The sequence below is a fragment of the Bufo gargarizans genome, chromosome 8 (assembly GCF_014858855.1).
Source record: "Bufo gargarizans isolate SCDJY-AF-19 chromosome 8, ASM1485885v1, whole genome shotgun sequence".
NCBI classification, from domain to species: Eukaryota; Metazoa; Chordata; class Amphibia; order Anura; family Bufonidae; genus Bufo; species Bufo gargarizans.
Window position 1 is genome coordinate 27,430,166 of NC_058087.1, and position 24,637 is coordinate 27,454,802.

The following is a 24,637-nucleotide window of genomic DNA, read 5'->3' on the forward strand; positions in this document are numbered from 1 at the left end:
GCTGCAGTCAGGAAGATGACATCACTGCTGCAGCCAGCAAGATGATGCTGAGGTATGACTTCAGCAGTTTTTTGGACCATTCACTATTGCTGTTTTTTGTGTTCTTATTTACTGAACTTGGACACCCCCTTTAAGGATGCATCTCATTTAATCCATTGTAACAACAAATTACTTTAGAATTGTAACTTTTTGAATTTGTTTTCTGATGTTGCTTTGTGCAGTTTTGTGGTGTATTTTTTAATATTTTTAGTAGAATGTGAAAAAATGTATTCTTAGATAGATGTTTTTCATTATGTTTTGTAAACATTCTATAATTTGTAACAAATGTATTTTTATATTTTATGGCTTCCATTTAATACAAATGTATTATATTTTTTTCATTTGATTTTTTTTTTAGTAAATTATTTTATTCAACTTTCATATTGTTTCCCCTCATACAGAGATTTATCTTTTTTTTACAGTTTTATATTTTTAGAATTATGCCTTTGATGTATAATGTATTCTCATGCATTGCTCAGGAAGCTGTCAGGGCACAGGTCCAGGATTATCTCAGGACAGCGTTTGGGGCTTTGTTAGGCCCAGGACTATCCCTTACAACATTTAACCCCAGCAAATAGCACGGCCCGGTGTGCGCAGAGCTTCAGGTACTCCGTGTGCCGTCATACTGTGTATCTAAACAAGGATACTCCAGTAATAAATAAGACAATGTAACATGCCACAATATTGAAAGCAACAGAAAATATTTCCCTTCTATAAAATTGGAGGCATACAGAGGTACACTACAGGGCCCTGCAGGCCTAAATTATTTCCTTTCCTAATATCAGTATTAGTTTAAAAAAAAACTATGAGACAGCTCTAAGAAATAAATAAAAAATATGAATTTATTTTATTTTGAAATGATTAACGGACACCTCATTGACTGGGAAAGTAAAAGAATTCTAAAAATGTATTTTAAATACACTGGGGGCACTGTTCCTATGGAGTCTTAGGGAAATGGATGGAAAATTATCTTTTCCATCCTGAGCACAGACATTAGAAGACGAATATCCCGCCAGGCTGCCACTGGGAGACAGACAGTACTAATTCTATGGATGTCAGCAGACAATTTTAAGGCAACTGCTTCCACTTGGTAGTTAAGTGGCGGAACCTTCTACGTGAGAATGCTGATTGTCGGAAGTGTTGGAGCGACTGTTTTGGCTTCGGGAGTGTCCAGCTCCACTTTCATATCTATGGCCACTATAGGATTTTAGAGTGTAATAGGGGATGGCCTTCAAAAATAATGAAAGTAAGGTCGTCGAGGGATGAAGGGAGAGAACACCGCACAGTGGGTAAGTCTTAGACCGGCATATGGAGTTCATTGTATTCATCTTGACCATCTTCATCAAAGTTTGGTTCAACGTCTTCAGAATCCAACTAATGCAGACAAAAGACAAAACAGGATGTGATAAAATAGTCAATTACAGGAGAGGTATACTATTCACCATAGGAGGCAGTATTATAGTAGTTATATTCTTCTACATAGGAGCAGTATTATAGTAGTTATATTCTTGTACATAGGAGCAGTACTATAGTAGTTTTATTCTTGTACATAGGAGCAGTATTATAGTAGTTATATTCTTGTACATAGGAGCAGTATTATAGTAGTTATATTCTTGTACATAGGAGCAGTATTATAGCAGTTATATTCTTGTACATAGGAGGCAGTATTATAGTAGTTATATTCTTGTACATAGGAGCAGTAGTATAGTAGTTATATTCTTGTACATAGGAGCAGTATTATAGTAGTTATATTCTTGTACATAGGTGCAGTATTATAGTAGTTATATTCTAGTACATAGGAGGCAGTATTATAGTAGTTATATTCTTGTACATAGGAGCAGTAGTATAGTAGTTATATTCTTGTACATAGGAGCAGTATTATAGTAGTTATATTCTTGTACATAGGTGCAGTATTATAGTAGTTATATTCTTGTACATAGGAGCAGTATTATAGTAGTTATATTCTTGTACATAGGAGGCAGTATTATAGTAGTTCTATTCTTGTACATAGGAGCAGTATTATAGTAGTTATATTCTTGTACATAGGAGCAGTATTATAGTAGTTATATTCTTGTACATAGGAGGCAGTATTATAGTAGTTATATTCTTGTACATAGGAGGCAGTATTATAGTAGCTATATTCTTGTACATAGGAGCAGTATTATAGTAGTTATATTCTTGTACATAGGGGCAGTATTATAGTAGTTATATTCTTGTACATAGGAGACAGTATTATAGTAGTTATATTCTTGTACATAGGGGCAGTATTATAGTAGTTATATTCTTGTACATAGGAGACAGTATTATAGTAGTTATATTCTTGTACATAGGAGCAGTATTATAGTAGATATATTCTTGTACATAGGAGGCAGTATTATAGTAGTTATATTCTTGTACATAGGGGCAGTATTATAGTAGTTATATTCTTGTACATAGGAGACAGTATTATAGTAGTTATATTCTTGTACATAGGAACAGTATTATAGTAGTTATATTCTTGTACATAGGAGGCAGTATTATAGTAGTTATATTATTGTACATAGGAAGCAGTATTATAGTAGTTATATTCTTGTACATAGGAGCAGTATTATAGTAGTTATATTCTTGTACATAGGAGTAGTATTATAGTAGTTATATTCTTGTACATAGGGGCAGTATTATAGTAGTTATATTCTTGTACATAGGAGCAGTATTATAGTAGTTATATTCTTGTATATAGGAGCAGTATTATAGTAGTTATATTCTTGCACATAGGAGCAGTATTATAGTAGTTATATTCTTGTACATAGGAGGCAGTATTATAGTAACTATATTCTTGTACATAGGAGGCAGTATTATAGTAGTTATATTCTTGTACATAGGAGCAGTATTATAGTAGTTATAGTCTTGTACATAGGAGCAGTATTATAGTAGTTATATTCTTGTACATAGGAGGCAGTATTATAGTAGTTATATTCTTGTATATAGGAGCAGTATTATAGTAGTTATATTCTTGTACATAGGAGGCAGTATTATAGTAGTTATATTCTTGTACATAGAAGTAGTATTATATTAGATACATTCTTGTACATAGGAGCAGTATTATAGTAGTTTTATTCTTGTACATAGGAGGCAGTATTATAGTAGTTATATTCTTGTACATAGGAGCAGTATTATAGTAGTTATATTCTTGTACATAGGAGGCAGTATTATAGTAGTTATATTCTTGTACATAGAAGTAGTATTATAGTAGATACATTCTTGTACATAGGAGCAGTATTATAGTAGTTTTATTCTTGTACATAGGAGCAGTATTATAGTAGTTATATTCTTGTACATAGGAGCAGTATTATAGGAGTTATATTCTTGTACATAGGAGCAGTATTATAGTAGTTATATTCTTGTACATAGGAGGCAGTATTATAGTAGTTATATTATTGTACATAGAAGGCAGTATTATAGTAGTTATATTGTTGTACATAGGAGGCAGTATTATAGTAGTTATATTCTTGTACATAGAAGTAGTATTATAGTAGATACATTCTTGTACATAGGAGCAGTATTATAGTAGTTTTATTCTTGTACATAGGAGCAGTATTATAGTAGTTATATTCTTGTACATAGGAGCAGTATTATAGTAGTTATATTCTTGTACATAGAAGGCAGTATTATAATAGTTATATTCTTGTACATAGGAGGCAGTATTATAGTAGTTATATTCTTGTACATAGGAGCAGTATTATAGTAGATATATTCTTGTACATAGGAGCAGTATTATAGTAGTTATGTTCTTGTACATAGGAGCAGTATTATAGTAGTTATATTCTTGTACAGTACATAGTAGCAGTATTATAGTAGATATATTCTTGTACATAGGAGGTAGTATTATAGTAGTAATATTCATTTACATAGGGGTCAGTATTATAGATTTTTATACTGGTATAGTAATAATAGTTTATTAAGCCAAGAGCTGAAATGCCAACCATTTTTATAAACCAGAACTGTCTTCAGAGCAGCTATCACTTTCCCCACCACTCAGCAGCCGTATGATTGATAATATCAATAAACATTAGAAATGAAATATATATATAATGGTGACTCACGGCTTTCAGTTCTCTCTCATGGAAGAAACGTGGCAGGATGAATCGTCTTAGCGGCACAGTGAGGATGAGGAGGAATGGGAAGGCGAGTGAGGCTGGAGATGACTTTACCACCCACAACAGCACAATGCAGGAGAGCTGGACACAGGTGAACAGGTGCATCCTCCATGTGCACACCTAGCGAAATACACACAGTATATCCTACAGACATCCATTAAGTGCAAACAACTCCCCCATATATAAAATACAATGTTATGTCAGGGGTATTTACAATACTGTCTGGAGCCACCTACCTTCACCACATAGGGATGTTCTGGATGATGTTTTGGATGCATGAGGATAAGAAGAAGCCGTTCAAATAGCTGAATCCCAGTGAGAGATGTCACCCCCATATACAAGAAAATCCCAAAAAGTACAGCCAGGGGGATCTGCCGCAACATCTCGCCCATTACTATGGATAGGCCTACATTAGAGATGGAGATAAAATACAGTTTCGTTCACTGAACACAGTTGACATTTTTTGGCCCCATTTAGAAAAGGAAGTGCAGCTCTAGAGCACAAACTGCTGCCAAAACAGGTGAAAGCAGAAAAATGAAACATAATAAATGTAGATCAATGGAATAATACAGGTTATGGGGGATATGTTATAACACAGGTATTGTATAGAAAGCAATGTGCATAGACAGGTATTGGCTGTCCTGCTTAAAGGGACCTCACCTAAAGAAATGCTCTGTTAATGTCTTCAAATGTTACATTTTGTAAAATAGCATTAATACAACATTGACAGCTAGAAGCCATAGATAGCACTTCAACAATATATTATGACAAGGAAAATAATTAACCCGTTCTTAACCGGGTGCTTTTCCATTTTTTGTGTTTTAGTTTTTTACTCTTTGCCTTGCCAAAGCCATGACTTTTATATTTTTATGTTCACATAGATGTATGAGGGCTTGTTTTTTGCAGGACAAGTTGTAATGTGTAAAGGCACCATTTTTTTTGCAGGGTGACCTGTGGTTTTCATTGATAAGTATGCATGACTTTTTATTCAATTTTATGGGGAAGGCAAAGCAGCGGAAAAAAAATGGCAAATCGGCCATTTTGATTATTTTTTTTGTTACAGTGTTTACCATATGGGATAACCATGTTTTTTGGCATTTTGGGATGCGGTGATACCTATGATCTTTATTTTTTATTGTTTATTTTATTATGAGGAAAGGGGGGTGATTTGAATTAAAACATGTTTTTTTAAAGCAGATCTTTTTACCGAATGTTTTTTTCATTTTTAAGTTTTCATTTTTCTTCCCTGTCATCCTGGAGCCATAACTTTTTTATTTTCCCATTCACATAGCCATATGAGGACAAATTGTACTTTCTAACGGCACCATTTAATATGGCATACAATGTAGTGGGAAAAATAATTCCAAATGGGGTGGATTTGGAAAAAAACGCAATTCCTCCACAGTTTTATGTCCCTACGGCATTCCCTATGAAGCAAAACTGACCAGTGCCCTTTATTCTCTGGGTCAGTACAATTACAACGATACCACATGTGTATAGGTTTCATATGTTTAAATACTGAAAAAATAAATTAAAACTTTGCAAATCACCATATTCTGACCCCCATAACTTTTTTATAGTTCTGTCTACTGAGTGGTGTGAGAGATCATTTTTTGCGGGATGATTTGTAGTTTTTAATGATACTATTTTGGTGTGTGTTTCTTTTTGATCACATTTTATAAAAAATTTTGGGGGTAAGAGAAGCAGTGAAAAAAATGCCAAATCGTCCGTTTTGATATTTTTTTCTATTATGCTATTCACCATATTGGAAAAATATTTGTACATTTTATTAGTACAGGTGTTTTCCGATGCGGTGATGCCCATTAAGTTTATAGTTTTTTATATTTATATATTTTTTTTATTGTAAGGAAAGGGGTGATTTACATTTTTATATATTTTTTTTTTTTTTTGTAGCCCCTCTAGGAGGCTACAATGTCCACAACTTTTTTTTTTTTAGAGAATATTACTGTACTCCTATAAGGAGTATAGTAATTCTCTAATTGCTGATCTCCTATATCGCTGTGTGCATTATGCCTATGTTATGACATCACTGTGTGCACTAGCCCTGTACTGTGACATCATGTGAGATCATATAGTAATAATATGATTCTGATGATATATGTATTTTACACATTCTCCCAGGATCGTACACATGGGCACTAAGTACTGGGCTTTTACCTACTAATATAGCAATCAGCACTCCTGTAATCCTCTGCTCTTTAACCTCAGCGATTCGCGGTCTCTCTCCTGGCGCAGTCTTGCTCATCAAGGTTAATGCATTAACGTGAGTCACAGAACGCACTGTGGTTGCTGTTAGCCATGGCAGCCCAAAGAGAGCGCAAACACCGCCCAGAGAGCCAATGAGAAGGAGATCCAGGTGAAACCCACTGCCCTTCTTCAGGCTCCTCTCCTTCCTGCTGAGGATGAGGCTGGAAGAGGGACCAGGCACAGAGAAACACACCAGTAACATTATAACATTAGACATTTAGGTTAAAAAAACAGGTAGGAACCGTTCAATTACACTAATTACCCTGCAGCGTCACCACCAAACCGCATCAGCCGTACTCACGTTGTGATCTGAGTCTCCATAAAGATGAGGATGAAAACCAGGAGAGCTGGAATGGCTGAGGCAAACATCATCCAGAGCGGGAACGGGCTCGATGTCCCCATGGGATGGATAAACCAACCACGTTTTCCAGGAGAAGTGACAGACAAGCCCGATGGAACATTCAATTTCTAGACAAAAAAAATAGTTAAATGTGTATCTAATACACGTAGTATTATAGTAGATATATTCTTGTACATAGGAGCAGTATTATAGTAGTTATATTCTTGTACATAGGAGCAGTATTATAGTAGTTATATTCTTGTACATAGGAGGCAGTATTATAGTAGTTATATTCTTGTACATAGGAGGCAGTATTATAGTAGTTATATTCTTGTACATAGGAGGCAGTATTATAGTAGTTATATTCTTGTACATAGGAGCAGTATTATAGTAGTTATATTCTTGTATATAGTAGTAGTATTATAGTAGTTATATTCTTGTATATAGGAGGCAGTATTATAGTAGTTATATTCTTGTATATAGGAGGCAGTATTATAGTAGTTATATTCTTGTATATAGTATTAGTATTATAGTAGTTATATTCTTGTATATAGGAGGCAGTATTATAGTAGTTATATTCTTGTATATAGGAGGCAGTATTATAGTAGTTATATTCTTGTATATAGTATTAGTATTATAGTAGTTATATTCTTGTATATAGGAGGCAGTATTATAGTAGTTATATTCTTGTATATAGTATTAGTATTATAGTAGTTATATTCTTGTACATAGGAGCAGTATTATAGTAGTTATATTCTTGTGCATAGGAGCAGTGTTATAGTAGTTATATTCTTGTACATAGGAGCAGTATTATAGTAGTTATATTCCTGTACATAGGAGCAGTATTATAGTAGGTATATTCTTGTACATAGGAGGCAGTGTTATAGTAGTAATATCCTTGTACATAGGAGCAGTATTATAGTTATATTCTTGTACATAGGAGCAGTATTATAGTAGTTATATTCTTGTATATAGGAGCAGTATTATAGTAGTTATATTCTTGTACATAGGGGCAGTATTATAGTAGTTATATTCTTGTACATAGGAGCAGTATTATAGTAGTTATATTCTTGTATATAGGAGGCAGTATTATAGTAGTTATATTATTGTACATAGGAGCAGTATTATAGTAGTTATATTCTTGTACATGGGAGGTAGTATTATAGTAGTTATATTCTTGTACATAGGAGGCAGTATTATAGTAGTTATATTCTTGTACATAGGAGGCAGTATTATAGTAGTTATATTCTTGTACATAGGAGCAGTATTATAGTAGTTATATTATTGTACATAGGAGCAGTATTATAGTAGTTATATTCTTTGACAAATTTTTTTAAATTGAAAATCACATCAACAAAGCATACCACAACTATAGTAGTTATATTCTTGTACATAGGAGGCAGTATTATAGTAGTTATATTCTTGTACATAGAAGGCAGTATTATAGTAGTTATATTCTTGTACATAGGAGGCAGTATTATAGTAGTTATATTCTTGTACATAGGAGGCAGTATTATAGTAGTTATATTCTTGTACATAGGAGCAGTATTATAGTAGTTATATTCTTGTACATAGGAGGCAGTATTATAGTAGTTATATTCTAGTACATAGGAGCAGTATTATAGTAGTTATATTCCTGTACATAGGAGACAGTATTATAGTAGTTATATTCTTGTACATAGGAGGCAGTATTATAGTAGTTATATTCTTGTACATAGAAGGCAGTATTATAGTAGTTATATTATTGTACATAGGAGCAGTATTATAGAAGTTATATTCTTTTACATAGGAGCAGTATTATAGAAGTTATATTCTTTTACATAGGTGGCAGTATTATAGCAGTTATATTATTGTACATAGGAGCAGTATTATAGTAGTTATATTCTTGTACATAGGAGCAGTATTATAGTAGTTATAGTTTTGTACATAGGAGGTAGTATTATAGTAGTTATATTCTTGTACATAGGAGGCAGTATTATAGTAGTTATATTCTTGTACATAGGAGCAGTATTATAGTAATTATATTCTTATACATAGGAGGCAGTATTATAGTAGTTATATTCTTATATATAGGGGCAGTATTATAGTAGTTGAATTAATGTCTTATTCTTAGATACAATGAATGAAGTTATACCTGGGTGTATGTGTCAGTTATGGCGTAATCAATAAGAACCATTACTAGAATAGATATGGGAATCCCAAAATCACCAATAACTCTTCTTGCCTGCAAAATACATGAAGAAGAGCAATGACAGAACCATGCAGATAACCCCTGAACCCCATATAATGTGCCTTCTGCACCCCACCTTCCCTCCTAAGAACCGACTATTCTTGAACTTCCGCAAGAAGAAAGCGATGAGAAAGGTTCCTGACATGAGGATGAGAGACAGCAAAGCCGTGTTGGGCTGCATGCGAGGACCAAGGGCGGCCGTCGTGCGACTTCCTGACCCTCCAGATGGGTATGTCCTGAGAAGGGGGTGATCTGTAAAGACCTATTAACGAAGATGAATATTTACTGTATGAACCTTTTTGGGGATTTTAACAATATTCTAATTTATGAAATTATTTTTTCTCCATATATTAGTTGCACATCCTTTTACAATTGATAGTCCCACAGTGCAAATTGTCGAAATGCCGGGACCCCCATTCATCATCTGTAATCTGTGGAGAAACTGAGCAGCCAGTCTTTATTTCTGCTGCAGGAGAAATTATGCATTACTTAGTTCCCATTCAAATGAATGAGCTGCCCGTGTAACACATGGCTTTGTCAGGTCCTCCACAGAGAGAGATCTTTGTATCTGCTTTGCATAACTGATGGAGGTCCTGTTTCTAAACCAAACAACCCCTTTAAATAATGTAAGGTATTGATATAAGACATTACGTCAAGGACACAATTATACAGAAGACCCACCTTGTATAATTTATAAAATGTTTCATTGATGAATATGAGGGAAATGAGAAAAGCAAAAATCTCTTGTGTGAATGGAGAGATGTAACGGACCAGAAAACTCCCCTCCGCAGCCACCATCACCAGGACAAACAGGACCAACCAAAAACCAATCCAAACCCTGCCGGTCAGATACTCTATATCCTGCGACTGGCAAAACTGGTATAAACAAGATACAGCAAGTTAGTGTTCTCATGGTTTCCACTAGGTTTTCTTAGCTACTGTGCATACAAATTTCAGGGAGAAAAGGGAACCGCCATGGGGTCATCACTAATGCCTGTTTCTCACATAATGTTCTATATAAAGCAAAGAGAAATATTTTCACGTGAATTATTTTTTTTACAAAAATACGACACAATTATAACAGGAGACTGAGCTCTGCTGTAAGAAAAATGGCAGGTAGTTGACCACTAGCTGCCCCATGGCACTTTTCTCAGATTTCATTCAATTACATACCCACCTATTTAGACTTAAAGGGGTATTCCCACCTTATAAGCCATTTAAGGCATATCCATAGGATATGTAAAATTGTCTCACAGATGTGGGCTTCACCTCTGGGAGATGTTACTGTTTTCAGAACGGGAGCGTCCCAACCCCTGCTTGATCTAGCAATGTGGCCAACACATCCAGGCAGGAAATTAATGGAGAGACGGCCATCAATTCTATACAATTTTTCGCTGCACTATTTGCATCCATTATTCACAGCTTGCAAGATCTCTGCTTGCTGCCATTCAATAGGAACCTTAATTGTTTACTTGCAGGGAATAGAAACGGTCCCGGTGATGTGACTGACACACAGGTGCATGTTTAGTTACAAGCTCTGATAACTGTACCGTATGAAATCCACCTCCCATATAATATAATAAAAAATCCATATTGTCGGGGGGGGGCATACAGCGGACTGAAGCTGGAAATCGCCATAGGTGACACACCCATTAGCCCCATTGAATGGGGTCAAATTTACTTTTGGATCCATGGTATGTACAACTATAAATCTGCCGCAGATATTCAAGGGTCGGCCTAGGATCTTGGCCACAGACGCCTGAAGTGGGCGTTACAGGACAGGTATGGGTGTGCCCAAGACGGGGCTTAAATGCCCCAACTTTATAGACTGAAATGTTGGTAAGTAGGTATACCCTAACTGCAATGGGCTGTGCGCCCGTGTCCATGACCAGGACAGGTTTTCACCCACTGGAAGTAAAAACAAACAAACATATATTCCTATAAAAAAAAATATTCCTATTAAAAGAAAGACGAGACAGAGGGGAGAGGAGAGAAACTGCTAAATACATAAAGGGAATCAACAAGGTAAAAGAGGAGAGAATATTTAAAAGAAGAAGAACTGCTACAAGAGGACATAGTTTTAAATTAGAGGGGCAAAGGTTTAAAACTAATATCAGGAAGTATTACTTTACTGAGAGAGTAGTGGATGCATGGAATAGCCTTCCTGCAGAAGTGGTAGCTGCAAATACAGTGGAGGAGTTTAAGCATGCATGGGATAGGCATAAGGCCATCCTTCATATAAGATAGGGCCAGGGGCTATCCATAGTATTCAGTATATTGGGCAGACTAGATGGGCCAAATGGTTCTTATCTGCCGACACATTCTATGTTTCTATCTTGCATTTCTATTGTAAAGATTTATACCTTGAAAAAGGCTTCTTCAAAGACAAGAAGTGGACCTGAAAACCCGATGATGAGCAGGGGCTGTGCAGCGAGCAAGGAGAAGATGACCCCCAGCACTGAGGTGGACACTATGAGCTCAGAAACACCCATCAGCCCTTGACTCTTCTCTCCTGAGAAAGTAAAGAAGGTTTGCAGACCAGTGACACGCTAAAGAGGCTGGAATAATGAGTGTTTATTGTCAGTCAACATTTGTTTTGCAGCTTTGGATGTGACAGGAGTATAAGTCACCTTAAAGTAGATGGATGTGCACTAGAAGTAGTTAAAAGTTACCTAAGAGACCTCCAAAAGTGATGGCAGGAGACAGAGCCGCAAAGTAGATGAAGAGAGCGGCTGCAAAGCACTGACTGTTGAGACCATCCTTGATGTCGCTCCAGTACTTCACGTACCGCCTGCGTATGTCATGAATTAGGCCCCCAAAAAGAAATCCTGAGCGTTCCAGGGGATCTAGCTCATCGTCATTATCATCATCATCATCCGGCTTCACATTAGTGTCTGTGCAGAAGAGATGACATGAAGTAGCATGTAAGACTTACTGCCTAAAATAGCCCAAATTCACACTTAGAATCCTGAAGGATCTCAGTATAGTTAGAGAACATCTAGAAATCTACAAAATAACAGTTAGAGATGTCAGGAACTCCACTGGATAAGAATAAGAGGGTCTCACGCCCGTTGTCAGAGTGGTTGCAATGGGCATTAAGGCCAGCTTGTTCTTCTTTGAGGCGTCGAACATCTTACCTTCTGTTTGTCCTGTGTCCTGTGTTGCGTTCTCCCTGATTGAGCGCCGTTGTTCCCTCTCCCTCCTCTTCCTCAGTAGATCTTTCTGAAAGGTAGCAATGGAGCGGAGAAGATCCTTCCCCTGCATCTCACACGGTGGAAGAACCATACTGCAGTCCAGGAACTCATTGATGGCATTCAGGAGGTCCTGTCTCTCTGCCGCCATGTACGCAGCTTCGTGAAAAACCTAGAAGGCGAAACAAAATCAAAATGTACAGTGAAATTCCTTTAATCTGGAATCTGATATGCAAGAATCTAATAGACAAGGATGTTTAAAAATAAAGCACCTGTCACGGGGAGCCGGCGGCACACTCTCCCTGCGCAGCGCCGGCGGCATTCTGCGCGCATAGCGAAGCAAGGACGCAGGCGGCGCCCTCGTCTCCATGGGGACCAGGGGGCGACAAGGATCCGGCCGCGCAAGCCTCCCAGGCGTGGCCGGCGTCCTCTGTCCCTTAGACAACAAGCAGCAGGAGAGCTGGGTGCCGATGATGAGCAGCGCTCGGCTATGTTGGGCTGTGTTATGTGAGTCACGTGACGCTGGCCACGTCATGTGACTCACCAGTCTGGGCTATTTAAACAGGCAGCCTGCTGGCCACTGGTTGCCTGTGATTGGTCTTTCTACCTTCACCAGCGTTCCTATTGTTACCTTGCTATTGTGTTTGGACCTTGGCTTTGTTTCTGACCTCGACCTTGTTACCTCCTTGGAATTGACGTGACCTCTCGGCTTCTGACTTCGGTTTGTGTTGACCTTGCTATTGTGTTTTCCCTTGTGTACCTGCGTGACCATCTGGCTTTGACCTTTGCTTCCCTGACTCTGTTACGTATTACTTTAGCACACTTTAGGCCCCTGCACGTATCTAAGCTAGGGACCGCCGCCAAGTTGTACATCGTCAGTTAGGATGGGCCGTGCAAGTAGGTAGGGAGAGAGGTGCGGGTGGAGATCAGGGCTGCACTCTTCCCTCTCTACGTGACAGCACCTAATGGAGCTGTGGAGTTCCCGCGCCTGCTTCTGGCCCTTGATCGGTGGAGTTGCGGAGTGTCGGACCTCTGCCTATTGATGGCTTATCCTGAGGATCAGCTGTCAATGTCAAAGTCCTGGAAAAACCCTTTAAAGGGGTTGTCAAGCCTTTACTAGGTGATGTCCTATCCTTAGAATAGGCTATCACTAGCTGATCGGCGGAGGCCCAACACCCCTCACCCTTGCCGATCGGCTGTTCTGGTGTAGCACGGAACTCCACAGCACCATCAACTTTGTAGTGGAGGGAACCCGTTACTATAGCACTGTTCCCATTGGGTGTTGGACTCCCAATGCCCAATGGGAGTAGCACCGAGGATAGGCCATCACCTAGTAAAGGCTGGACAACTCTAGGCAGGGGTGTACCACCAATGCGGCCAGGTGAGGCGATCGCCTGGGGCAGCACCAGGTAGGGGCAGTGGAAGGGCCATGGGGAATGAGCACTTATAATGTGGCAAAGGGGTTAGGTTAAGAAAGGCTTAGGCAGCAGAAAGGCTAGGTGCACCCCTGACTCTAGATCCCTGCAGAGAATTTGGAGCTCTGTATCAGAAGGTCTGACCACTATCAGAATGTTGAACATCCAAATGGACATCCAGCCTCTACTGTGTCTAGTGCATTATCTACCATGTCTAGCAAATCATACGCCATACGGATTTCCATCATTGCAGCTCCTGCTATGGGTGCATTATATAGGACAATATTCAGTGCAAGTTTCCAGCTACTAAATGATGCACAATAGTAACCACAACGGAACGGAGGATGATAAGAATGGAGCGGTGGGCTTACATCACCATCTCATTACTGCAAAGGCTCCATACGTGCTCATCCCATCATTAGTCCGTCCGTCAGCAGCACCTAATAATCTCCTTATAATTGCCGGCGCTTCAGCGTTTCCGTGCAAGTGGATATATATTATCCTGTGCTTGTAAAAATCACTGTAATTAAACCAATTAATTGAAAAAAAAAAAAACTGTATCCCAGCGGGGAATAATAATCTCAGTGTCAGTGCGCCAAGAGACAGAGCGCGATCTGCCCATTCAATACAATTCACCTTTTACAATCAGATAATTAATATCATATTATTGTCACCCGGGCCACATGATTGCGGCTCATGTCATAATTTCTGTAATTTCCAGGCTTCTTCTTACCTGTAATTTTGCAGCTACAGAAATAAAGCAAAAGTCAAGTGTCTTATCCTTCAAGGACAAGTATTGTTTTAAGTGCACTGAATAAGTTCTGTGCAGATTGAATTAAAGGGACCTGGCATTTTTTCCCCCTAAGCGGATTCATTTCTTAGTATATCTGGATAGGAATTATAATTCCATTATTCAATGGTGGCAGCCACCACTAGAGGGAGCTTTGGAGTAGACTACTAACATAGAATAATAACTCAGCATAGAGGAGGCGCCCGCTAGTGGCGGCTGCAGGCTTACCAGATTTTATTATTTAACTGGTGGGGGCTTATTTCATTTAGAAAAAATGGTGGCACATGCCCAATCCTGAATGAAGTGGTTGGTTTGTCCTCCGTGTTCGGACGACCTTTCAGAGTGTCTGGCCACCTTCACCAGATGTAGGTATATAGTATGGTACTTCAGCTGGGTGAGACAACTAAAATCCAGAGAGCGGCAGTAGTCTCAGCAAAGCATAGTTTGCTGAGACAGTTTTGTTTATTAATTCTGGGCTGAATTTTATTTGGATTGGCAGATAGGACTGGAAGTGGGATCTGCCAATCCACACCCTTCCAGGACAGGTATTCCCTTCTACCTGAGGTGATCACAGGTGTGGCCTGGTGTAATCAGGCTGGCATAAAGCACCTCCCAGTATGTCAGTCTGGGGGAGAGTGTGATCTAGGAACAGATGCCTACAGAGGCTCTGTGTGGTCTCAGCTAGCAGGGCTGAGGGGCCACGAGGTTGTGTAGCTGAATCTCTTCCCGGGGTGGAACTGTGCATGGTGTAGTTACAGCTTGGAGGCTGCTAGACTGTTTGGCTGAAAAGCCGGTCCTGATGTCACGTGTGAACTGTGTTTTGTAGGTGAGTCAGGGACACCATTTATGTACTAGGTAGTGCCTAGACGGGCAGGTGTTTATTTGAATTATTTTTGTTTATGCTAATGTGCCACAATAAAGTACAAGGTTGGACCTTAATCCTGGAGTCCGTAAAGAAGTATGTGGTTGCGACCCCCTGAAAGAAAAGCCATCCCTTACAGTATATTCAGCATGGCTGCTTCAGCACATGGTGAGGACGCACTTACTTTGTCTGACATAAGAGTAGAGATGGAGCGGCCGATCTCGTGGTAATCCATATTAGACTGAGAGGGACCAAGCAAAACAAACAGGAACCGCACCGGAATTGGCACCTCAAGAACGGATTCAAGGAGGACCGCTTCACTGAGACGCACGAACGCCATGGCGGGATTGACCAGGAACTTCACGCAACCTGCGGATTATACCAGAACAAACGTATAATTGGTGTATAATCCCCAACACGGGGCCTTATTTATCAAAACTGTCTGTAAACAACCAATCAGAGCGCGGTTTTCATTTCCGATTCTGGCCAAATGAGCAGATTTTCACCGGTCGATATTTTTTACCACCGTGTAATGATTAGTTTTTGTGGCAATAAACATATACACTAACCCACAAGGACGACAGTGGCCTCTGCATTCTCTGGGATCTTCTCCATGAGCTTCCAGTGTTTTAGTCGATGACCATCCAGCCCATTCACCGTTTTCTAAATCACAGAGGAAGAAGGGAAGACAAAGAATCCATTCATTCTAATTTATATAGAACTAATAATGCTGGCTGTTCTGACATTCATAGGAGATAATATAGACCTTCAGATTTTACAGACCATCCAACAATCCCAAGCAAAAAGTCCAAAACTATAGAGAGGAATCCTGGATTATGAAAAAAGTATATTGCATATTACATGTGTGCATTATATATCTAATGTGCTGCGTGCATTACATCTATAAAGTGACATCACCATGTGCATTATTTCTGTACAGTGACATCACAGCGTGCATTATTTCTGTACAGTGACATCACCATGTGCATTATTTCCGTACAGTGACATCACAGCGTGCATTATTTCTGTACAGTGACATCACCATGTGCATTATTTCCGTACAGTGACATCACAGCGTGCATTATTTCTGTAGTGACATCACCATGTGCATTATTTCCGTACAGTGACATCACAGCGTGCATTATTTCTGTACAGTGACATCACCATGTGCATTATTTCCGTACAGTGACATCACAGCGTGCATTATTTCTGTACAGTGACATCACCGCGTGCATTATTTCTGTACAGTGACATCACCGCGTGCATTATTTCTGTACAGTGACATCACCGTGTGCATTATATCTGTACTGGGACATCACTGCGTACGTTATCATCTGTGCTGTGACACCACTGTGTGCATTATGCAGATACTGTGACATGACTGTGTGCATTATATTGGTGGTGTGACATTGTTATGCACATTATGCCTGTACTGTAACATCCTCACAGCAGAACCCACTGGCTCCGCTCACCTGCTTGCCGTCTTGGTCATTATGGGAATTAGTGGTGCTGGTTTCTTTGGGTGGGCTGCTGGTGGTGACATGGTTGCTTGCCCCAGACGTGGGAGTGTTACGAGGATGGTGAGAATCTCTTCCATCATTAAGATGGCTACCAAGGAGAAATGACAGTAAAATTTAAAGTTTTACCATAACTCACATTTATAGGATATCCATTAGATCTCCTGGCAGAGAAGTGATGACTTATACCAGGTCACTCTCTGTCTATGTGAGATATGGAAACAACCAAATGAGGGGCCATGGACTCCCTCAGACCAGTCACACATATTGGTCATATAGATATATCTATGTACCAGTGACACTGGAGAGGATAGATGTATCTACATTTAGATCCGCCTTTCACAGGTTACCTATGTTTCAACAAAAGTGACCGCAAAACTTTAACACGGTCGATGGCTCTTATCTGGTGAGAAGCAACCATATTCTCTACAATCATCTGGGCGATCCCGGGCATAGTGGTCTGGTCCAGATCCAAGAGGACAGCTCCTGTAATACAACGCAGTCAGTGATAATAAATGACCAGAAAACACACGTATCACAAATTGAATGAGACTTACTGACCAGTGACATTTAGTGCCAATCTGCAGCTGTAAAACCCACCAAGACAATAATCATAGACGTGAAAGGGAACCAAAATCTCATTGTATTTGGCTGTATAGGGTAGTGACCTTCAGAACCATGAATGAAACATGCAACCTCTCTCCACAACAGGACATATCGCCATATAGGCAATGCAATGGTCCCACCTAAAATAACAAACCACAGATACCTGTGCCAGCCGCAAAAGAACCCATAACATCATGCCACTCATGATGCCCTTATTAGAATATGCCAAACACAGATGCCCTGAGAGCACTGTTAGCCTTACAAGTACCTCCGATGTGAAAAACACAGAAGCTCTAACAAGTGGCAGCTACAAAAGCAGCCATATAAGTCCCATCCACAGTGTTACTTACTCCCTTAGCACTGGGTTGAAGAGATTTGGTTGGACATCCTAATGTCATGTCTATCAGAACACCAGCAGTTCCTGCCTCCAGTGTTTAGGATAGAACATACAGAACCCTGAATCAGCTGAACTGATAAAATTTCGTACAATGTAGTTTTTTTAGATTTTAGCAGTAAGGACCAAAGAAATTCAGCAGATTACTGCCTCAATCAGTTCACTGAAAGGGTCAACAGATGAGCCTACAAAACCCACCATGGGTAATGGTCTTCCTGAGCTCGAGCAGGCTACGGAATGACAATGAAGCCACATGAGGTTTTCCCCATCGTGATGTGTCCTGCTCCACGTCCTCCTCAAATTTTATCCAACGAGCGGTCTCCTTCCATTGCATTTGAAGGCCTTCTTCACACACCAGCTCGTTCAGCTCCACAAAGACCTAGAGATACAAAACAGAAGGTTCCATGCAGAAGGTCCAAGGAGCATCTGGAGTATATGACCGCAAATACATTTTGTATGACTATTGCCATGGCTCGAAATGTCTGCCTCACCACCCAGAAAAGTGGTGGCACAACCTGGCCAATACGTTCTCTATGTTGGAGGAAACAGGGCTCCTTGTCCTTACCTCATGGGGCCCGTTCTTATCAGTCTTTTTCTTCGTCCAGTTCGGCTGTGGAGGGATGACAGTGGCATCCTTACGACTTATGCGGTTCTTTGTCACCAACTGCCTGCGCAGAGCTGGAGGTTCATCCAAATTCAGAACTACACAAATGGGACAACCATGTGTTATCTAAAGACAATGTGAAGAGGTTACGGGGGGATCTGGATTGTATAATAAGAACCTGTACTGATTTCCAATTATCTGTAAGACATCTATGTCATCCTTCTACCGTCCTGAAAGCCATCAACCAGGGCCTATAATCGTGATGACGAGATGCTTACTGATGTTTGACTCATCATATACATTAGATACTCAGGTGTCCTATAGGCTGTGTGCACAGAAAAGGCCCTGTATAAAGTTCAGCGGCCACTCCTTAGTATCTGGGGTAGGGTTGTACTTCCTTGCTTCCTGGAGACTGAATTAATCTATGGACAGCTACCACACCCTGATACACTGTCTATACAGGCAATACAGAAAGGGTGTGGCTACCACAAGGGAATTTTTTTAGAAATGAATAAAATGAGGTCAGTCTTTTTTGTTAAATTTGCCATAATGGGTAGTTTAGCCAGCTCCACCAACTGAGGTAATTCCAAGTTTCCAAGTCAAACTTTCGTGTTAGTTTATTTCTGCAAATCCTGGAGCATCTAATAGACCCAGGATCACATCTTTGTACACCTTAACCATAGTCCGCAACAGTTCCAAACTTGCAGAGACTAACACCAATTTTCAGAGACAGACAAATTAGGTTGATCCATCTGAAAATAGGTGGGTCATGCCCAGGGTGGGACTTAAAGGGCTTCTGTCACCCCCAAAACCCTTTTTTTGGGGGGGGGGGGGGGGGCTTGTTAAAATCGTTATTTAACAACTATCCCCTATATAGGGATCTTACCTTTGTCTGTGGCTTCTTTTCATTAAAAAACGATCTTTTAAAATATGCAAATCACTTCACTACCAACAAGTAGGGGCGTCTACTTGCTGGTAGCCGCCGCAAAAAACCTCCCCCCTCCTCTTGTTGATTGACAGGGCCAGCAGCGATCTCCTCCTCTGGCTGGCCCTGTCAGCATTTAAAAAAATCCTGCGCCTGTCTTCATTCCGCGCAGGCGCTCTGAGAGAAGAAGGCTTGCCTCCTCAGCACTCCCTCAGTGCGCCTGCGCAGATGACGTCTTTTCTTTTGGTGACGTCATCGGCGCAGGCGTACTGAGGGAGTGCTGAGGAGGCGAGCCTCCTCATCTCAGAGCGCCTGCGCCGAATGAAGACAGGCGCGGGATTTTTGAAATTATGACAGGGCCAGCTGGAGGACGAGATCGCTGCTGGCCCTGTCAATCAACAAGAGGAGGGGGCGTTTTTTTGCGGCGGCTACCAGAAAGTAGACGCCCTACTTGCTGGTAGTGAAGCAATTTGCATATTTTAAAAGATTGTTTTTTAATGAAAAGAAGCCACAGACAAAGGTAAGATCCCTATATAGGGAATAGTCGTTAAATACCGATTTTAACAAGCCCCCCCCCCCCCCCAAAAAAAAGGGTTTTGGGGGTGACAGAAGCCCTTTAATATGGCAGTAAGCTGATACATGTGGCTTATGTAAACTTAGGCCTCATTGCCCTTGCTTTGCCCTGTGACGTAGGCCTTCAGATGAATTTTTAAATAATCTGGTTAACAACCCAACAGTAACCAGTCTGCTATATATAAACATGCTTGCCTGGCACTGTGCTAAAGTCTCTTAAAGGGACACTTCCATCCAAATTTTTATTCACATATTAACAACCTATATGTGCATATTCTATGATTTTAATAAAAATGTCTGGCTGACTTTCTGGATATAATTTTTCTGAATTTGCTCTCTATATTTTAAGAGTCTTTGACTTTGCATGGAAAATTCCCGATCTACACTACTCATGAACAGCGCCATCTATTGGATTCATAGTCTTGTCATAAGACTATGAAACCAATAGATGGTGCTGTTCATCTTGTTGGGGCGCTAGTAAGTGGGGCACCCTGCTCAACAGAGTCCACACACCGTGTAGCACTCAGCCTATAATAGCCTGCACTGAGGTGTATATTGGATTGCTGCCATCATTCACACATCTTCTAGCACTTTATCAGTTGTAATATAAGCGTTCTAGGGTGTATCTGAGGACTATTGCCCTGCTTGTAATGACTCATGAACAGCGCCATCTATTGGTTTCATAGTCTTATGACAAGACTATGAATCCAATAGATGGCGCTGTTCATGAGTAGTATAGATTGCGAATATTCTAATCGCAAATTTTTATTGTAAATTTTTCATGCAAAAAGGCTGAGTGCTACACGGTGTGTAGACTCTGTTGAGCAGGGTGCCCCACTTACTAGCGCCCCAACAAGATGAACAGCGCCATCTGTTGGTTTCATAGTCTTTTGACAAGACTAATAGTCTTGTCATAAGACCCATAGTCTAATAGTCTTGTCATAAGACTATGAAACCAATAGATGGCGGATTCTGCTCATTTGCATTTCTTTCCCATATGCTCATGTTTATGCAAATGAGTTTTCACATGACAAAACTGTATAGAAAGGTTATTGAATATTATGTTAGGACAATCAGAAAACTTTTTGTCACCCTAATGATATTGATCTAGGTGTGCAGATCCACCCAAGCCATCCAACAGATGTGAAGCAACTTTGAGGCTTACTGGCTCTCAGTCAGATGAGAGCTGGTTTGGAATGTCTCATAGTGCACAAGGCTGCCATGGTAAGGTATGCTGACTGTTATCTGTCTCATGGATAGATTCTTGGCTTCCACATACCTGGCTTTTGGCATATGGCCTTTGTGTGGTTGTCTATTGTATGTCATAGATAATAGGAGTCCAAGACGCATCCAGCCATCCTCTTAATGCTGTTTCCAAACCATTTTGATGGGGTTTCCATCAATTTCTAACCTTTTTTTGTGAACCAGACACCCTCTCTTCTTCAGAGCAGGGGGTGCCTGGTTTGATGCTCGGGTCTCCCATTGACTTTCATTATATTAAATTGTACTTGAGCACCCGCAGTATTCGGCCGAGCACTGCAATGTGCCGAGCATAGCGATGCTCGAGCTGAACTGCAGTTCGGCCGAGCATGCTCGCTCAACACTAACCATATTGTCTCATCCTAATTATCATGAGGATTTCCCTTCAGATAACATCTTCCCCTCACAGCAGCAGTAAACTGAAAACAGATTACTTCTCTAAAAAAGGGGACATTATTTATAATTTTTGAAGGTACAATACTGCTGAAATAAAAAAAAAATATGCTTTCAATGAATATTGACAATTTACCCATAGGATACTGAAGGTTTTTGCGTTTTAATGTTTCTTCCCTATCTTCTTTGAGCCATAACCTTTTTATATTTCCGTTCAAATAGCTGTATAAGGGCTTATTTTTTGCAGGACAAGTTGTACTTTCTAATGCACCAATAATTATGGCATACAATGTAGTGAGAAGCAGTAAAAAAAATCCAAATGGGGTGGAATTGGAAAAAAAAGCAACTCCTCCACATTTTTTACAGGTTTTGTTCGCATGGCGTTCCGTTTGAGGCACAAATTACCCATGCCCATCATTCTCTGGGTCAGTACGATTACAACAATACCATATATGTATAGGTTTTTTATGTCTAAATAGTGTAAAAATTAATTTAAACTTTAAAAAAAAAAAAAGTTTTTTACATCACCATATTCTGACCCCCATAACTTTTTTTTATAGTTATATCTACTGAGCTTATTTTTTGCAGGACAATCTGTAGTTTTTACTGATACCATTTTGAAGTGTGTGTGACTTTTTGATCACATTTTATGAAATTTTTTGGGGTTAGAGAAGCAATGAAAAAATGGCAAATCGGCCATTTTGACCTTTTTTCCGTTACGCCATATTGGAAAAATATTTTTATATTTTAATAGTACGGGCGTTTTCAGTCACTGTGATACTCATGATGTTTATATTTTATGTTATTTAGGTATTTTTTTGTATTATATGGAAAGGGGGGGGATTTATATTTTTTTCCATTTTTTAGATATTTAACATTTGAAAAAAAAATTGTAATGGTTTTGACGCACACATATGAGCCTACAAAATCTATTTTTTAAATTAGAATTTTGAACAATCAGGTATTTTTAAAATGGACTTATTATTGAGGACTGCTCATTTCTTATGTTGTTCTGCCATTTGGTGGCCAAAATAAGAATTGAAGTTTGAATGTTCTCAGCCTCTTCAGCGAGGCGGAGCCCATTCAAACTAATTACCATCATCCCCATTGGCCGCAGGGGATGCTGATAAGATGCCCGGAAGCGTGCACTTCCGGGTTTTTTGAGCATTTAGATGCCATGATCTCACTTGATCACGGCATCTAAACCCTTTAATTACCGCAATCGGGATTATTGCCGGTCGCAGTAATTAGCCGCAGGTCTCTGCCGGCCATGACCCATGCAAGCATTTTTGCCTATCGCTCCAGCGCCACATTGAAAGGGTTAAACAAAATACCACTTTCTGATGGAAGTGTCCCTTTAATGCCACCCCCCTTCTCAGCCTGCACTATTATTCAGATTTTTACAAACTATAGTTAGATTGAGAAGCTCTTTCAATTTACTTGGTATAAACTGTATTAAATAGCTTTTCTCATGACCTATTATTGCATATGGATGTTAAAGAGGGAGATCACCACTCAGCATCCCCTTCTATGAGCCATAGTAGAGAGCTACTATATAACAGCAGCTCCTGTTCTGGAGGACTCAAGCCTCATGTCTGTCTGGCTGCAAATTCACTGTTTAACACAATGCCTGGAAAAGTACTTAAGGGGAATATATCTCACCAAGAATGCTCAGATGGGTGAGGTAAAAGAATCCAGGTAAACTGGGTTGTTTCAGCAAAGTGTAGTTTGGCACATTTCTTCAAAGTGTTTCACGGGCTGGATTTTTATGGATTGGCAGTTAGGTGTTGGTAGTGGGACTTGGCATTCCCTCCTCACTCCAGTACACCACTTTCCCCTAGTCTGACGCAAACCCAGGTTTACGTGCTAGCCTCCTTACTGGAGGAATAAATATAGGGCTGAAAAGTTCATTCAGTTTCAGTGCCTGGAAGATGCATGACCTGTGGGATGTGGAAAGTCTGACACCCCTATTTGTATTGAAGTACCTAGATGAGGTGACCTTCTGTATAGTTAGTGCCCAGACAGGCAGGTGTTTTGTTTTGTTTATGTTCCTGTGAAGTTGTTCCAAATTGACTAAATAAGCTGTGATTTGGACTTTTAAACCATTGGAGCTTGTGAAATCTGTCATCACCAATCCAAACCCCCACGCTCTTCGTTGAGGGTGACAGGGGCTGGACCCATAATGACTGAACTCATCACTATTGCAGCTCGAAACTGAACTGAATTGTCTCTGATGAGATAACCCCTTTAAGAAATATCAAGCAGCACTGGGAACATTATCTTCACTTTACCTTTATAAATGGCTGAAATAGTAATAAAACAAAAGTATATTTCATAAATATAATTGAAACAGAAGAATGTTACTCACCGACTCTATCTCCATCTGGATGAGACAGATGGTTTTTGATGGATTCCCAAAGATCATAATCCTCAAAGTTCAGGACAAACTCTTCAAAGTCCTCATGTCCTACCGAGTCCCTAATATTTTGGTTGGAACTTTCCTTCCTGACCAGATCATTGGAGGCTTCCTCCTTCCCCTCACTCTCGTCTCCTTCTTGTATGGTTCTCATCCTACTTATCCTTGATTATTACCTTGAAATCAACCTCTTGGTCTTACTCTTGGCGTTGGCCGTACCTTGGTCTCCCTACAATGTTCTGATATTTTCAGGAAAAGGGTCTGCTACTCAAGGCAGAGTTTGGATACTTCGCACAATGTCCACATATCACAGGTGGACTTCTTCACCTGACCTGTAGCCAAATAATGGCACAAGACATAGTGCTTGCAATCAGAAGACTAAGGAACCTCAAAAATTGCTTTCGTATTAAATTACCCAATTCCTTCTCTTTTCCTGCCTAGTGGAACTGGAATGGTTGCTAGAAGATTAACTAGTAAAGGTCAATACATAGCAGCCCTAGTCTATGTTAGGTCTACCTTCTTCTTCTAAACTCCATTCCAAAAGAGTTTCCTTTATCTCAACCTTAGCTTAACGGTCTGGTGTTGTCTCTAGCCTGTCCATCTGGTGTGTCTTCTCTGTGTTGTCACTACCCGCCTGTTCTATTGAGTTCTCCATGTCCCGGGACATGTTCATGGATT

General features: G+C 39.8%; 1 protein-coding gene across 1 annotated transcript; it reads right to left on the reverse strand.

The window, feature by feature from the left end:
• Nucleotides 1–1,172: 1,172 nt before the first annotated feature.
• Nucleotides 1,173–24,113, reverse strand: SLC4A3 (solute carrier family 4 member 3). Its single transcript, XM_044303249.1, has 18 exons — nucleotides 23,912–24,113; nucleotides 18,354–18,490; nucleotides 17,987–18,167; nucleotides 17,139–17,274; nucleotides 16,744–16,879; nucleotides 15,841–15,934; nucleotides 15,456–15,640; nucleotides 12,151–12,376; nucleotides 11,686–11,907; nucleotides 11,377–11,525; nucleotides 9,695–9,889; nucleotides 9,090–9,275; nucleotides 8,918–9,007; nucleotides 6,745–6,911; nucleotides 6,354–6,604; nucleotides 4,412–4,581; nucleotides 4,122–4,295; nucleotides 1,173–1,413 (listed from the first exon to the last, which is right to left on the reverse strand). Exons 1-18 carry the CDS (start codon nucleotides 24,111–24,113, stop codon nucleotides 1,336–1,338), a joined length of 2,979 nt encoding a protein of 992 aa, XP_044159184.1. The 3' UTR covers nucleotides 1,173–1,335.
• Between the last annotated feature and the right edge of the window lie 524 nt (nucleotides 24,114–24,637).